The sequence below is a fragment of the Ciona robusta genome, chromosome 3 (genome assembly GCF_009617815.1).
Source record: "Ciona robusta chromosome 3, ASM961781v2".
Taxonomy (NCBI): domain Eukaryota; kingdom Metazoa; phylum Chordata; class Ascidiacea; order Phlebobranchia; family Cionidae; genus Ciona; species Ciona robusta.
The window spans coordinates 6463005-6481487 of record NC_143237.1 but is presented as its reverse complement, the minus strand read 5'-3'; the positions used below and the strand labels follow the sequence as shown (position 1 = coordinate 6481487).

The 18483-nt window shown below is 32.3% G+C and overlaps 2 protein-coding genes across 2 annotated transcripts; one reads left to right on the top strand and one right to left on the bottom strand.

Annotated features, from left to right (window-relative positions):
• Nucleotides 1–88: 88 nt before the first annotated feature.
• LOC149738633 (uncharacterized) lies at nt 89–909 on the bottom strand. The gene is made up of 2 exons (XM_089875186.1): nt 460–909; nt 89–407 (listed from the first exon to the last, which is right to left on the bottom strand). The coding sequence occupies exons 1-2, from the start codon at nt 812–814 to the stop codon at nt 232–234; spliced, it is 531 nt and encodes a 176-aa protein (XP_089731312.1). The 5' UTR covers nt 815–909; the 3' UTR covers nt 89–231.
• A 736-nt stretch (nt 910–1645) lies between these two features.
• LOC149738632 (serine/threonine-protein kinase/endoribonuclease IRE1-like) lies at nt 1646–18182 on the top strand. The gene is made up of 26 exons (XM_089875171.1): nt 1646–1976; nt 2107–2255; nt 2879–2948; nt 3214–3286; nt 3600–3728; nt 4712–4816; nt 5238–5297; nt 6289–6493; nt 6834–6912; nt 7380–7485; nt 7849–7967; nt 8208–8311; nt 10217–10361; nt 10699–10823; nt 11200–11329; nt 11867–11926; nt 11978–12080; nt 12658–12854; nt 13239–13380; nt 13766–13893; nt 14017–14213; nt 14882–15058; nt 15554–15655; nt 16170–16475; nt 16808–17091; nt 17782–18182. Exons 1-26 carry the CDS (start codon nt 1857–1859, stop codon nt 18036–18038), a joined length of 3672 nt encoding a protein of 1223 aa, XP_089731297.1. The 5' UTR covers nt 1646–1856; the 3' UTR covers nt 18039–18182.
• The last annotated feature ends 301 nt before the right edge of the window (nt 18183–18483 follow it).

Below are 18483 nucleotides of genomic sequence, written 5' to 3'. Positions count from 1 at the left end.
CACAGTCTAAAGACTTTGTTCAAGACCGTTTAAAATTTGGCGCGCTCCCGCGTGACGTAATAAGGGCGAGAAGAAGTGAGTGACTCTCTCGCGTCGCTCCTCTGAATCAAATTTTGATGTAAGTCCGAGAGAGATTCTCTCGAATCTAGACGTTTGACGCGAATTTGATTCGGTCGAAGCGACTTGATTGAAAAAACGCGCTCAATCAAGCACTTGATTGAGCATTTTGCGTCAAGTTTTTTTAGAGTGTAGCGTCGAAATCAAAGCGAAAATCACTCCTAAAATTCTTTCTTGGCTCCTTGTATTGCTGGAAGTAGTTTCTCCAAACAGAAAGGTAGGTCTGGCAACCAAAAATACACCTCCTAGACTGGTGAGTCCGAGCAACACTTCCAAAGCACCACTCTTTTCTAAAAAAACTCATTATTTTTAAACATATAAGGTATTGGACGCTTCAACCACCTTTTAGAATGATATAGGACAGCAGCAGTGTAGGTACCGCGTGAGCGTTGCCAAGGGCTATAAGATCCGAAACGTATAAATAATCCATTGCAACGTAATATGTAATTACAGCTCCTGAGCTTGTCGTGCCGAGAAGTATCAAATACTTTAGATCGCCCCGTGACATCGACTTTTCGGTATACAGACTATAAGACTGGTGGGGTAAATTTAGCATGTAGTTCCCGATGAACACAACGAAACTAATTTCCATTCTTGACATTTCAACACATTTTGCAGCAAAGAATACAAACATTGGCGATAAACATGTGCATACAAATGCTAGTATCGTTCCTAAATTACAGCATGGCACAGCCATCACCTAAATGATTACAGAATAAAAACAACTAGTTTAACTACCAACACGGGTTGTGACGGTTATTCGCACAATTAATGGGCCTGATGAAATTTGCGACTAAGCGAAATGTACAGTCTTTCGCTACTCTTCCGGTGCAGCTGTACGTCTAGACCGTTGGTCTAGAGTCCAAACTATATTCAAATATCCGCGTGAGTGACTTATTCCTTCTATGGTAGGTTATGACACATTTCGTTCATAAGCTGCTGCTTATTCGACCAGAACGCAAAATCGCCAAGTTGAAATTGTATACAAATCGTTCAAACCAATATGTACAGTCAAAGTATATTGGGGTAAAACGGAACTATTTTAAAGTGTTTTTAAAATTTAGCATTTCCCCCTAGTGGCGAGAGAGAAAATCTTTTGTAAAATTGTGTTTTAAGATCGCTGTTTTCGATGAATGGAACCAATGTTAATATATATTTATAGATGTTTAAATTGGAGATACATAAACAGACGGCATAGATAGGATATAAAATGTTTGTTTATGTATATTTCTGCCTAAACAAATAACGCTCAAACATCAAAAAATATGATGTGTGTTTGGTCTTTGGTTTACACTAAACTTTTAAAACCTAAATAAAACGATTTATTTCTGGGGTAAGTTTTGGCCCCATGATATATTGTGTCTATGAAAACTGGTTTCGAACGCTTACGCTTCGCTGGTGTTTGTTTCGTCATATTCAATTGCGTTGTGTGGGCAATGTGGAAGTAAACAATAAGATTCGTGAGTATTTCTTCGCAGCGTTGATGACGCGTCAGAACACGGTTATTTACAGTTTACTTTTTCTACAGAAATGAATGCATGCTACCTTTATTGCATATGTCTTAAACCTATCGGAACGAGTGAGCTTATAGCTGCTGTATACAACACAAGCGACCGTGTCTCTTTTAAATGTGTATAATGTCGGATCTGTGAAAATATTATTCAATTCGTTCGGAAAAACACTGATTACGGTGGAGTTCTTTTACTTTTTGGATTACCTCAGTCACAAGTTGAAAGAAAATGCTCCTCCATGCTGTATTCAAGCGTGTGTTGCTGTCAGCTTTATTTTTTATCGGAGTAACTGCATCCATGGAGGAAAATGAAACTGTTGAGACGTCTCCGACCCCAACACCTTCTAAGGTCTAAAATTTATTTATAAATATAAAAAACAAAATATGTTTGTTAAAATAGGCTGTCTTGATATACCTAATAGAAATTCAAATACATAGTGTTTTAACAGTTTATTCAAACAAAACACCCATTTATTTAGGAGCTGTTACCAAGCGAACCCCTGCTGCTTATTTCAACCCTTGATGGGACTCTGCATGCAGTTAGTAAACGTACTGGGTTGGTGAAATGGAAAATAGATGAAAATCCTGTATTAAAAGTTCCAACTGAGTCCACAACCACCATTAAAGGGTAGGAATCTTTCATTGATTGCAGTGGAAGACAAGAGGGGTGGTTGTCACTCCCAATAAAAAGAGTTTTGTGCTAGTAAACAACCCACTTCGCTCTTCCGCAGGCTGCAGAATATGGTAGTTCCTGACCAGATCTCGCGCGTTATCACTGTTATTTTTCCCGTGCGCGCATGCTATTATTAAAAATCGGTGTGCATTTTCAAGCCATGTTAAGAAATTCCACTTAATTTGCTACAACTTTGGTTCCTTGTTTGATTAATTGGCGAACATGTGACAAATTATGGTGTGCATAACCAAAAGTTTGCAAATAAAATTGCCTGTGCACCTGCCATGGTGTGCATACTGGCCTCTTACCAAGTTTTCTGCTAAACACAACAACAACTACTAACCCACGTAACCCCTATAACCATTACCCCCATGCCCCTAACAAAAAATCCTAACTACCCTCTAACACTTTTCCTAGCCTAATCTGTAACATACTAAAGGATTCTTCACTAGTGCCAAGAAATCTTTCAGAAAAGATAATATTGCAAAGGCTTTACTTTTATAAAGCAAAAGTAGTGGTACACCCAAACATTCTTTGATTTGTCTGTCATAGATTTGTAATTCACTCTGTTTTTTTAGGCCAACATTTCTACCTGACCCTCATGATGGCTCGTTGTATGCATTTGACCCAGCCTCTCAAGGTTTAACTGTAAGCAACATGTGTATTAATTATTGTTTTAAATTTTCCAATTAATTTGTAAACATGCTTTTGTTTGAAGCAGTAAAAATATATAAAGTTTTAACTTTTAAGAATTTTGATATAAATTTTGAATTACTTAAGGTACTTTTGTATTTGTCCTAAACTTTGAAACTATTGTCTCTTCGCAGTGTTTTTAGTTTTTAATAATACCTTTTGACCTTTGCTTTGATGGTTAGAATTAGATTGAATTATGATTTGATTTTTGATTTTTTAGAAACTTCCATTCACGATACCAGAATTGGTACAAGCATCTCCATGTAGGTCTTCAGATGGGATATTGTACACTGGTAAAAAATCTCACATAATTGTAATAAATATTATGAGTATATATATATACTTTGACAGTTTGACATATGTGTTGTGAATTTTCTGGTCAAACTAAATGAATTTATTAGATTTTATATACATGTATATATATCTTTTGTTAATTAGACTTCAAATATTTTTGTACATTGTACTTTTATTTAACGACTTGGTACATATGTATATCCCATGACCCATAATCTATGATGTTTAAATTAATTTGAGCATTTTCTTAAATAAAATCGTATTACTATTTCCATAGTTTAGTGCATAAAATATTTATATATATTTTATCAGGTCGTAAGCAGGACGTATGGTATGCTATTAACCCCCTTAACGGTGAAAAACAGCAAGTAATTACCACTGAAAGTGCAACTGACAAATGTCCAGGTGGTAGTGCAAACCACATGTTCATAGGAAGATCGGGTAAGTTTAAAACTAAACTAATTCTTATCCAGACTAACGTTACATTCATTTCTTGTGTAACGTGATAATCATTTTCTTCTGAACTATTTCATCTGTAGAACAACGTGATAGCCTGAGGCAGATTTTTTTGCAATCGTTTTTAGGAAATGTTTTTATCCTTTTAGGACTTTCTGCTTAATATCCCTTTGGGCCTTTCATATACTGTAATAAAAAAAATGGTACAATTTAATGCATTTATATATATATATATATCTAGGGATGCACATTACAGAATAATTAGGTATTCTAGGATATCCTAGAATACTTTATTTCGAATCTAGAATTCCGAATCTAGAATTTCGAATCTTTTTATATTTATAGGAAAAAGAAATTTTACCCACAAAAGTCAGTTTATTGACCCTTTCATAGCAGCCTTGTTGGGTCATGAGCTATAAAATGATCAAAAATTGTACTATTGGGTAGTTTTTGCGTCATGAAACGTATAGCAGGCTATGAAAAGACGTTACGAAACGTTTACTCTCGAAAGTCCCACAAACACAAAAATATTTTTTTTCAAAATTAATAAGTTTCAAAAATTGTTACTATAGTATATGAGATGACGTGTAATGACGTCATTAAACAGAATACCGAATCCCATAATAAGATTCGAATACAAAAGGATTCGAATCTCATGGATTCGAAATTCTGTAATGTGCATCCCTATATATATCTATTCTTTATTTGTATTATTTTATTTGTATCTTTCTTTATTTGTAAAAAATAAAAATTGTGTTTTGCATGTCTGTTTGGGTAATAGTTTAATACATTGACCATATTTATACAGTTTTGCTTATTGTTACAAGTTGTTTGTAAACAAAAATATTATGGTTTCTACATTTCTCTACAACTGTAAATATTTCTAAGAAACTGTTTTACCAAGCGTTATGTCATATTAATATCCTTGAGTTTTCTTGAAAACCATTTACTTTATTATTGTTATGCAGAATACAAAGTTACCATGTTTGATACCAAACTAAACCTCATGAGATGGAATGTAACATTCACTGATTATTCTTCACACGCAAATGAAAAAGTCTCAGATAACTATGGTGAGGATTGTATGCAAATTAAAGGGGTGTATGTAAATTTGATCCAATTCATTGGAGTAACGGACGGCTTAAACACAAAAGTTGGAAATTTAAATTTAATCTTACAGTGGTTCAATTTCTTTCTGATTTGTTTAAATCCAAATTGTAAATCTTCTGGTTTATACACAATACACATTTAGTTTTGTCTAAGTTCTTTCTATTTTTTTAAACTAGTGTGTCATGTGTGTTCTGTATTCCCAACAAAATGTACCTAAATGGTTTTCAAATGTGCCTATATAGTGTTTTCAACAAAATGTACCGAGATAGTTTTCTGCCAGAAAATTTGTCCCCTTAAAAAATAACATCCAAAATTTAAATGTTGTGATGGCAGTTACACCTCGTGAGTAACTACCATGTGACAATAAAGTGTTTTCTTAACTAGAGTTGCTACATCTGGCTTCAAGTGCTGATGGGTTTGTTATTACAGTGGATAGAAGAACAGGTCAGTGAAAAACTTTTTTCTTAAAACTGAAGCACGTGCTTTGTCCATAGCAGTAGTTCTTAAACTTTTTGTATGCTTTACCCTTTTAACAAAGATGCTTATCCGGTTTACCCCAAATAAATCATTTATTAAAAAGCGAAACAACTAATTACATCAGTTATATTTAATGCAATGGATGCGCTTGCTTTTTGAAAACGAGTTGTTTAATATCTAGTAAAGTACTACTATTGGCATAATTTTTTTGTCTTGTCAACTGATGTAAATTTTGAAAGATAGCTCATTTACTTTAAATATGAGGAATTTACTCCAGTTTAAAAAACGCTGGTCCATAGGGTGTAGGGTATTTTAAACTAAAAACATAAATTACTGCATATCGGCTTGGTATGAATTAATTCATTTGTATGGTAGTATTTGTTTAAAGAATTCTTCTGTGTTTACAAATAATGAAAAATTGAAATTGCAAATTGCAACTACAAAAACCATAATAATTCTAACCTAATCCCTTCACCTATTTAAATCAATGGGGCTCCTGTCTTGTCTATGTTCCTGTATTTGCTATATGGGAACTTTCCATCTGTCATGTATGTGTACATAATGATAAGTCTGAATGGTGTAATCTGGTTTACTTGTTCTGCACTGACATTGACTGTTAGAGACACAATGTTTGATTTAAAATGTGTAGTTCTATCACACATATTTTTTTGTTTATTTATTGGTGTTTAATGAAAGTTATACTGGTGATTTAAATGTGAATATGTAGTACTGTGGGGTAAGATGGGATATCTTTAGCACATAATATCCAAATATCCTGACCGTATTTTAACAATTAACAACGGTCTATGGCAGTCTTAAAGATATGGTTTTATAATTCTTTAAATGTTTTTGGTTTACTACCAAATGGGACGAGAAAATAGGTGTCCCATCTTCCCCCACCCCGCTATATATCGAAGCAACTAGCAATGTGATACTGTTATTATTGAATTTATTACAGCAAGAATTCTGTGGGCACAAAATTATGGCTACCCTGTGGTGGCAATGTATGCTTGGGTGCCTGAGGGTCTACAGAAAGTAGAGATGACCAGTGTTGCCAAGGAAACCATGACTTACCTGATGCAGCAAGCTAATGGGAAGGTCATGTATTGGGATTCAATATTTCAGGGAAATCCAAGATTTTCCCCCAAAGAAGACACATTGGCGTAAGGAATTTAAAACCTTTTTAATTATTTTTCAGTTTTGATTAAATAATCTTAAGATTGCGTTTTTTTGTGAAATTGAAACATTAGGCACAGCCACTCAGCTTAGCTTTGTTTATTTCGTTGTAGTAACTAACCAACATAGAATATACGATGTTTTTGCTGTATTGTTGTATATATATATATATATATATATATATATATATATATATATATATATATATATTATGACTATTTCCATTTAGGTGCAGCATTTGGTTATGAAAATTATTATATCCATTAAAAACATATATTAACAATGTAATATCTTTATCAAATCAATCTTCCCATTATATTTCCATAGTCCTTCACTTTATGTTGGTCAATATCTACACAGTCTTTATGCGCTGCCTGCAATGACGCATGGTGGAGTGGAGTTTGATGTAAGTTTTAAATTTGCAAGAATAGAAAAGAAACACCTCGCGCATTAATTGTACAGTTGAAGACGAATCTAAAATTTGCGAGGCAATAAAAACAATTTAAATTAGTAATGTTGTATTTTTAATGTTTGCTTTGTTCAAATGGCCTGGCAATCATACAGATGCAGTCAAATCTGGGAAGTTTGGCGAAAAAAAAAAAATTTTTATCCTTAATATTGTATGTTGTATTTTAATATTTTCTCTTGCAAATTTCCCATCAATTAAAGAGCTACGAACAAATCTAAAAAAATTGTGGGGGAGAATTTTTTTTATTTCTAATACTGTGTTGTATTTTAATATTTGCTCTTGCAAATTTTCTAATTATTATACAGCTGCGGAGAAATACAAAAAAATTATGAGGGGATATAAACAATTTTTTACCCACATTGTATTTTAATTTTCTTCTTGCAAATCCGTGTTTTTTTATCTAGATACATAGAAACGTACAGTTACTACCTGGCCCTAATGATGATGACATTGAAACATCAACTGAACTTGATCTACCAAGCACCAATATTCCAATATGGAGACTTATTGGTTAGTTTCATTCACTTCCTAACCATCCATATTAAAAATGTTTCCTTGAAAAAATCACCCCATGCCATGCCATCCTAACATAACGTGTAACTGTATGGTGTTGCCAGTGGCGCAGTCAGGAAAGTTTTGGGCATTGCGACCCACCCCTAAAAAAATAAAAACAGAAAATAGAAAAAAAAATTAAAACAATTTTTTTACTCCCTTTTTTTTCTAGCTGCCCCACCGGGCACTCCCTTTTTTGTTTAGGGATTAGGACTCACCCTGTTTTTTAAAAACAACATTTTGTACTCCCTTTATGTTTTTCTAGTTGCGTGACTGAATTGTGTTACCATACATTCTATTAAATGCAAATCTTATACCCAGGTTACCATAAGATACCTCCATATTCCAAAGTTAATCTCCCACGTGCTTACAATCCAACCATAACTAAAACTTTGCAACTTGAGCATAAAAGTGACATGAAGCATATGGTCACAGAACAGGTATTCATGATTTCTATACTTTTAAGTATGTGTGTCATATTTTAAATGATACGAAACAAATATAGAATGGGGGAAATGGCGTGCTAAATTATCTCTTTAATCGTTCATTTTAAAACACACAAAAACCACAGCTTTGAATATGATTAAAGGAACAAATTTTAAATTATTGAAAGCAAGAAACTATTAATTTGTGATACGATGCTAAATTTTAAAGTATATAGTTACTATTTGTACTTGTAGGTGATTGAACCAACAGTACATCCTGTGGTACCACCAAATAAGAACAAGGATAAATCAGCTGCTGATGAAAATTATTATCGATATATTACACCAAGCAAAAGAGGGTAAGTTTTAATTGTATTTTATTAACAGCCTCCGCATAAATTAATGGGTGTAGTCATTTTTTGCAGTGACTTGTTTTTATACAAAAATTACGATCAGGGCTGTTATTGGAACAAACAAATATAAGGATGAATGAGTTGCTTTTTTGACATTATTTAGTTTTATTAACTCAACTTATTTTCTGGTTAACTGGGAAATGTAACACAGCTTACTGAAAAAGTCTTTGAAAGCCTTGTTTTTGCATGCCATCCATAAACATCATTATGTAGTTCTCTGTTTTTCCTATTTCTGTAAACTGCTTTTGTAACTCTATTATAAAACAGACAAACAAAATAAAACAATTTATATAAAACAGTTAAAAAAATAAAAGATTTTATATGAAACAGACTAAAAATAAAAGAATCTATATGAAACAGATCAAAAATAAAATATTTTATATGAAACAGTTAAAAAAAATAAAAGAATCTATATGAAACAGGCCAAAATAAAAAAGAATATGTATGAAACAGACCAAAATATAACAGAATCTATATGAAACCGATCAAAAAATAAAAGATTCTATACGAAACAGACTAAAAAATAGAAGAATCTATATGAAACAGAACAAAATGTAACAGAATCTATATAAAAACAGACCAAAAAATAAAAGAATCTATATGAAACAGACCAAAACATAACAGAATCTATATGAAACAAGTAAAAAAATAAAGATTTTATATAAAAAACAGACCAAATAATAAAAGATTCTGTATGAATCAGGCCAAAAAAAAAAGAATCAAAAAATAGGAGAATGTGTATAAAAAAGACCAAAATTAAAAAATCTATATGAATCAGATCAAAAAATAAAAGATTCTATATGAAACAGACTAAAAAATAGAAGAATCTATATGAAACAGAACAAAATGTAACAGTATCTAAATAAAAACAGACCAAAAAATAAAAGAATCTATATGAAACAGACCAAAATATAACAGAATCTATATGAAACAAGTCAAAAAATAAAGATTTTATATGAAACAGATCAAAATATTCAAGAATCTATATGAAACAGACCAACATATAACAGAATCTAAATAAAAACAGACCAAAAAATAAAAGAATCTATATGAAACAGACCAAAATATAACAGAATCTATATGAAACAAGTCAAAAAATAAAGATTTTATATGAAACAGATCAAAATATACAAGAATCTATATGAAACAGACCAACATATAACAGAATCTAAATAAAAACAGACCAAAAAATAAAAGAATCTAAATGAAACAGACCAAAATATAACAGAATCTATATGAAACAAGTCAAAAAATAAAGATTTTATATGAAACAGATCAAAAAATGAAGGAATCTATATGAAACAGATCAAAATATACAAGAATCTATATGAAAACAGACCAAACAATAAAAGATTCTGTATAAAAACAGACCAAACAATAAAAGAATCTAAATGAAACAGACCAAAATATAACAGAATCTATATGAAACAAGTCAAAAAATAAAGATTTTATATGAAACAGATCAAAAAATGAAGGAATCTATATGAAACAGACCAAAATATAACAGAATCTATATGAAACAAGTCAAAAAATAAAGATTTTATATGAAACAGATCAAAAAATGAAGGAATCTATATGAAACAGACCAAATATAACAGAATCTATATGAAACAAGTAAAAAAATAAAGATTTTATATAAAAACAGCCCAAATAATAAAAGATTCTGTATGAATCAGGCCAAAAAATAAAAGAATCAAAAAATAGGAGAATGTGTATAAAAAAGACCAAAATTAAAGAATCTATATGAATCAGTGTTATAACCACTGCCTTTACCCAGCTTATAAAAAGACCAAAAAGTTATATAATTTACATTTATTTATATTGATGGTAAAAATTAACCTTCTTATCCAGGGATCAGTTTGAGGTAAAACCTCCTCTAGGAAGAGATGGAGCAAGGAAGTTGGATCCTGATTCCAACATCCGATGGAATGAGATCACAATCGTAGCAACGTTAACATCTGTTATAACGGGAGCTCTCTTCCTATGTTTATTCAAGGTTATAAAATAAAAAAAAATGTATATATATATATATATATACACTGATTTTTATAGGAACTGCTTTGTTTCTAAACTTTGGTACCTTTATATCACAAAGAATTTCTATTCATACAAATTTTTTTATTTTTCGGGGAAAGATGGGACACTTTTAGCACATCGTGTTTTAAGTTACAACTGTCTATGGGAGTCCTGAGGATACGGCTTTAGAAATCTTTAATTTTTCTTTGTTTACTACCATATGGGGCGAGAAAATGGTATAAAAAGGTGTCCCATCTTTCCCCACCCTACTATATATACTTTCTACATTTCTCATTACTTTCTATATGTGTTTTCAGAAACCAAGTTTAAATTTCCCAAACATATCAAATGGTAAAAAGCATGGCTTGGTTCATGTTGGTAGAATCTCAATTGATCCAGTTGATATATTGGGCAGAGGAAGTGAGGGAACTATTGTTTACAAGTAAGTTAATAAAAAAAATTGACTTTTTTTTGTAAATTTAATAATTTTATTTATATTTAGGGTGCGTTAAGTGAATTTTTTTAGTTTTTTTTTTTTTAATTTGTAAATAAAAGTGACAAAACTGTACTATTACATTTTAATTTAATATTTTATTTGAGGTAGTTACAAAAAAGATTAAACCAATAATTTAATCAACTTATTCAGATGAATAGCTCTTATTCAAGTCTCATATTTTTGGAATGTTGTCTTTATAACATACACAATGCTATCAGTGTTGCACAGTCTAAATTTATGATCACTAGATGGTGTTAGTGACTAACACCAATATAAAAAGAATAAAATATTAAAAAAAAATTAATCCCATATTTTATTACAGGGGCTACTTTGATGGGCGTTCAGTTGCAGTAAAACGAGTGGTCCCCGAATGTTTCAGTTTCGCCGACCGAGAAGTTGCGTTGCTTCGTGAATCTGATGAACACGCTCATGTTATACGATACTTCTGCATGGTATGTTGTTTCTGTTTTGAAAATATTAAGGATAGGATTATTAATAACTACAGGAATCCTTTACTTGGTATGTTGAGTAATTTAGCACTGTGAATCAGTTAGTTTAGCTAACACTGCAAAGTTTTGTTTTATTTTGTATTGTTACATATTTATATATTTTTATATATTTATTGAGTTTTAGGGTGCTCTTTATGCTGTTATCCTTCCTATTACATTTTTTTTGCTAGTACATATTTATAACGCAAACTTCAAAATGGTACAATTAGCCACTTAGTCTTTGGCTAGCTAGCAGTATTATAGATTTGTGAGTGGCTATAATGTATTTATACACAGTTGAATTGTACAAGTCAATTTTTCAGTCTTTTAAACCAGATAAAAAACTTGCACAAACATATAGCTCTAGCTTAACATGGTAAGACGTCTGTTTAATTAACTGTTGAGTTAAATTTACAAATATAAACTTTGTATTGATACAAACACTCTACAATAATAATGCTATACAGCGATCAATCAGTGCTATTGTTTTACAAATTACAGGAAAGAGATGCACAGTTCCAATACATTGCATTGGAGCAATGTAGCAACACACTGCAGGAGGTGGGCAGTACTTTATAAGCATAAACCACACTTAACACATGTATTCTACAGTATGTTGAAAACCCACAATACAAATGTAGTACAGGACTAGATGCAACAACTGTTCTTTATCAAGCCATGCATGGTTTGGACCATTTACATCAATTGAAGATAGGTAAAACATTTTATCATAAATGTTCAACAAACCAAAAATTCCACTGTCAATTTTTGTATTGCATAATTGCTTAGTTAATTGCATCATAAGTTTGTGGTTCATTGGTATGGGACATTATTTAAACATTTTTTGCTGGTTATTTTAACTTCCTGCACAAATAGTGTTTAATAGTTTCAGCTTTAAACGATAAATCCATCATATTTTTTTTGTGTCCATGGTGAAATTAGTTCACAGCATTGGTTGTCAATGTTTTTATGGGAGCTAGTTCTGACCGAAATAATAACTACAAATAAGGGAAAAGAATTAATACAGCCTATGTTGCACTGTAACAAATTCTGATGAAGTATTCTGGTGTCACTTGTATATGCTAGCCAATCAGGATTCGTTGAAATTCTTTTTTTTTCTAAAAAATAAAGATTCTAGTTTAAAGTTAAACGTTGAATTCTAGTTTAAAGTTAAACTTTTTGGGGGGGGATTTTTTATGCATGGCTGATAATATGGACAACCCATTAGTGACCACTGGGTTGGAGCAATCATTTAAAGACTAAAATTTAACTTTAACATTGTCCTACCCCAGTTCACAGAGATGTAAAACCAAGCAACATTTTAATCTCGGTACCTGGAAAACTCGGCAAGCAACGAGTTGTCATCTCTGACTTTGGCCTCTGCAAGAAACTTGTTCCAGGCCGGGTGTCGTTCTCTCACAGGTCAGGAACCGCGGGCACCGATGGCTGGATTGCCCCGGAGATGATTTTAGACAAACGGTATCGAATGGTGGGTTAAGTTCTGTCTTGTAAATTGTTTAAGATTTAAAGGAGAAAAATATGTATACCAGTATTTTAGCTTCGGTCTGTTTTTTTTATTGATTTTATTCTAATTTTTAGATAAAATATGTATTTAGACCATGTAGAATTTAATATAGAGAGAAATGTATTTTATTACCCTTATATTACATTTTCATATAAAATATCTATGTATTTAGACCATATAAAATGTATACATATTTGAAAAATGTGTTTTAATGCTTTTAAATTTTATTTCCACTTAACAAACTTTGTTCCAGGAAAAAAAATTATAAAAAAAGTGTTATAATATATTTTCAAAAATGCAAATAAATATGCAAAAATTAGTTTTGTTAACAACACACCTTAATTTCAGACCCAAGCTGTTGACATTTTCTCAATGGGTTGTGTGTTTTACTACGTAATATGTGGCAAGCATCCATTTGGTGATTCCATCAGTAGGCAAGCAAGGATAGTGAATGGAGACTACTCTCTTAATGAGTTGTCCACATTTGAAAGTAAGCAAATTCATCATTAATTTATATGATGAACAAATTTTGTTATTACGTTTTATAATTGGGAGAATAATTACCGTTCACCACAACTGATAATAAAATACTGGGCCAACCATTAGTATCAAAGTTGTATGCACTAATATTGAGTAATGTATGCTGTTTGTTACTAGTAATGGGCTAAATCTGGTCTAAATCCCAAAATGTACCAAAATTTGCCGAAATCCCAAAATTTGCTTAAAACCTCACATCCTCACCTATATAAAAAGCTACTAGTTGCTAAATCTACTGTATGCTACCAGTTATTACATAGTTCATATGTTGTTCCTGCTAAATTTATACACCTAGCGCTACATTATATACCACTTTATTTTTGTTTAACACTAACCAGGTGCTGAAGAAGCAATAGACCTCATAAAGAGAATGCTTCAAACTGATCCTGTCATGCGACCCAAATCAGCCACCATACTAAAACACCCCCTGTTTTGGGATGCTGTGAAAACACTGCAGTTTTTTGAGGTGACAAACAGACTGGTTATGCTTTTGTATTATTAAAACAGAATGTATTTTAGTAATAATATGTCATACTTTAATGACATAATATTATTACACCTAAAACATTTCCCAAACATTATCGCACAGGATGTGAGTGACCGTATTGAAAAAGAGCCTCTCGATAGCGCCACCATGCAGCAGCTTGATCGTGACTCACTGAACGATATCCAGAATGGGATTCCCCGAGATTGGATTTACCATCTGTGTGAACCTCTACAGGACGACCTGCATAAGTTTCGGTCGTACAAAGCTGGCTCTGTGCGTGATCTGCTACGTGCTATAAGGTGTGTTGGGTGGTGTAAGACTGGGATTTATTAATACCAATAAACCTGTCTGTTGGGTTGGAAAATGTAAATGTTAAGCTCTATGATGTTTTTTGTTTTTTATTCTTAATGGGTGAGGTCATTGTCAAGGACCCGCGATTTAGGTCAGATTTGGCCCATTACCCCAACACCCAGAAAGCCCATTTTAGTCTTTCATGCGACTGGTGCCGCGACACTGCATCAGAGTCAGGCCATTATTGATTTTTGTTTGATATGGCTTACAATTTGGACAACCCATTAAAAACCGCTGGGTTGGAACAATGTCTTACCCAAGGACACATACCCCGATTAGTATTAGTATTACCGTCGAGCATCGAACCAGAGTCACTTTGGTTTCGATGCGGCCGCGGGTGCCTAAACCACTGAGCCACGGTGCCGGACTAGACTCAATGACGTGCTCAAGTGTTAATAAAGTAGGCTGTACTGTGTACCGAAGCTTTATTGGGGTTTTATTGCGTTCTGTAGTGCTCATAAGCGGCTGTAATATGTACTGAAGTTAAAAAAGCTACATGGTGTTTTATGTAAGCTATCAGTGTTGGACTACAGATTAGAAATAAAAATGTCAACCACTGCAGCAGATAGAATCTTGGTTTTAAAAGGTATACAAAATAATATTTTTTTTCTTTCAGAAACAAGAAGCATCATTACCGTGAGCTTCCAGATGAAGTGAAGAGATCACTAGGCAGCGTGCCTGATGAGTTCCTTTCATATTTTACTTCACGATTTCCACGTTTGCTTACCCACACGTACTTATCCATGGCTTGCTGTAGACTTGAAGCCACGTTCGAACCATATTACGGGAATAGGTAATAGTTTAATATGGGGGTTTAAAATATTTTGGGCAGTACCCTGTTTTAAGATAGAAGCACATTACCCATTTCATTTATTGAAAAACAAATAGTCATAAAACAATTTAAAAATAATGCATAAAAATAGCTCTTCTTGTATAAAAAGCATAAATTTTAGCAATACAAATAACAAAACTTTAAATATGAATGTCTATGCACGTATGCAGACTATTTAAGGTTTAATTACTTTTTGCCAGTTTTTAACCCTTAACAATTAAGTCCTGGCCCATAGCCTTTAACAAGGACAAATGTCTTCTTGGGTAGTTTTAAACGTTAAATGACTAAACAGCAGACAAAGATATTTTTAACATTAATTGACTAATTTAAAAATCTATACGCATTCCATAAAGCGGCCAAAACAGTTTCCCTATTTATTGTGTAGGCTAAAACTAAAGACCAATGCTTGTACCATTCTTGACATTATTTTAATATCTTGTGTTTAATTAAATGCAGCGTTGATTATTCATATGATGATAATAATGAAGAAATATCAAACGAGTCAATTTTCACAAGAGCTGGAAATGGAACAAAGTCAAACTGGAGGAATGGAGGAAGGTAGATGATAATTGTTGGGTTGAACCAAAAAATAGATACATAAAAGAATGGTGTTTAATGAGTGAAACACCAAGCTGTTGCACTGTCTTTTTTATTGCTAGCATTCTAACTTATTAGTAACATTCATGTAAGCAGAAATTACCACCAAGTAAAGCGATTAAGAATAGCGATTAAGAACTACACAGTCGGTAGCAAGAAGTTGGAGATGGAACATATCATTAACTTTTATTTATCATTTTAAATAGGGAATAAATACCAAATTAATTGGAGTTATCATGTTTTAACAACTGCCATTTTGGTGCTAAGTCTTTAGTTTGGTCTTTATTGCCATATTCAAGGATATCCAGTTTTTACTTTTTACCCTTAGCATGTTTTACTAATTCCCCTTTTGTTGCTAAAAGTAAAAGCCCCGGATACACAATTTTTTGCTCTGCCTTTGTCTGCACCTTCAGTTCACAGTAAAATCTCACTTGTTCCAAATCCTTAACTTATACATAAACATCCACCCCTCCAGCCCAAACTTCATGGATTACTCTCCTAACTCCAAGAGGATGCAAAAGACGATCTCCGCTGCTGACATGGATCTCGACTGGAGATCAAACTCCAACCGACCGGAGCACAACAACAACTCGAGATTCCCAACCTCTTCCTCTGCTCCCATGATCCCTAACAGCTCTTTCAAGAGCCTCTTGAAGTCCTCCAACCGGAGGTACAACAGCAATTCCTCAATGAATTGGAGGAACAGATATGTGGAAGAGGTTGAAGTCAATGGTGATGGAAATGATGTGGATGGAAGCAACTTACAAGCATTGGCTGCACGGTTCGTATTATGAAATTTTTTTGATTTTTTTTAGTAGTGTTATGTAATGTATTTTGTTTCTTTTGGATGTAAATTTTGCATTTAACAATTTTAACCCTTTGCATCTTGGTTATACTTTCTTAGGTATGCTTTTTTAAATTAGGACTTTCAATTTTTTAATGCTTTTTCATAAGTATTTTGTGCACTTTGTATAATAAATAATACAATAGCAGTTACTTTGACAATCACAATATTTTCTTAACTTTAAGTTGCTTTGGCAATGACAACATTTAACTAATTTTCCACATTTTCACAATGTTCCTATAGTTTGCTTATTATAACTTTTTTCACAGTAAGCGATTTTCACTGAAAAACCGCAGCCCACGTATCTCCGAGTCAAGCAGTTGTTCAGAAGCTGATAGCAAGGACAAGAAATCGAACAAAAAACTAAAACCAGTAGAAGTAACCCCACCAAGGTCCAGCCATTCCAGCATTTCCAGCACTATAAGTGGTAGTTATGCAGAAGTGGTGGCAAATACATTGAGAAATGGACAAGAACATGAACCACCTGCTGTAGCTGTTGTGCCAGATACAGAAAAAGATTCTGATGAACAAGAACAGCTATCTATGGATAATGGTATGTGTGATTATTTCTAGTTATTGTGGGTATTATATTAATTGTATTTTGTATTTTTAAAATTGTTATTATAGGCAAGTTGCTTACATTATAAATTTAAAAAGTGATTAAAGCAATATATTTTTTGTTTTATCAAGATGTTTTATGCTTTCGTTTTATTTGAAGCTTTTGTGTAAGCCACTAAACAAAGTATAACATTAGCAGTAATTTCTCATTACAATAGGTTTTTGTGTTTTATTTGTACATTACATTGTGTTTTAATAGTTGTACTTATGTATTACACAACACAATCCACTAAACATACTTGAGAATAGAATCAAAATTCATTTCTCATTACAATATTTAATGTTTCATTTACATTATATTTAAAGGTATTGTGCAAGCCACTAAACAAAATGGGTATTTAATTCTACAATAATTTCTCAATACAGAAAATTTTGTGCCATATTTGTATTGTGTGAGTCAGTGAGCAAGTGCCTACATGCATAACCCATTTAGAACATTGATTTTTTTATGTTTTATTTGTATTATATGTGTAAGTATTGAAAAAAACAGTGATTTCCTGCTTTTATTTAAAACCCGATTAGGCAATTACAGCAGTATATCTGTAAAGCAGTAATTGTATGCAAAAAATAATGTACATTCCATGCAAAACCTATTTAAAGAGGTACATTTATGTTTTGTTCTTAGGTATTGCTCAAGCCAGTGAACAATTACCTGATGATGATTCTATTAGCTTGAAAATTGATGAACCAAAGTCCGATGAAGTAAAACTTCCTGCTGCTGTGGAAGATGCAGAAAGTCCGGAGCAAGAGGTGGAGGAAAAAGAGGAAAAAGTAGGCGAAGAGGAAACTAAAACAAAAAGCAAACATAAGCGAAGACGGCGCTTGAAAAAGAACAAAAATAAATCGATTCCTATTATTGATGAGGTGAATGCTGTATCATAATTTCAACCTAACTAGAATGTTGGGTGTTCTGTATAAACAGTTTCTTTGTATTTATATTAGAAACCGTGTAAAGGTATATGACTGGTTAAGATGAATTATTGGCACCAAAAAAATTATGTATTTTTGAACTTTGTAATACCATGTAACGCAATTTATTATCATGATACTGTTCTTTATTGACATCAAGTGCAATTTACTGCATATTTGGCTTACCTGTTTCAGAGAACCCAAATCAAATTAAAATTCAAGATTGGATTACCTTTTTTATATTTTATTCAGTACATTGTAGTATGTAGGTATAGTCGTTTGGTTTTGCAATTCTTTCTGTACTATTTTTATTGGCACAAGACTTTATGGCATTTTTGAATTTTGTAATTTGGTTTACCTTGCACATTTATAGTGTGGGGTCAAAATAGGTTGTGTTATTTTGTGATAAATAATATTG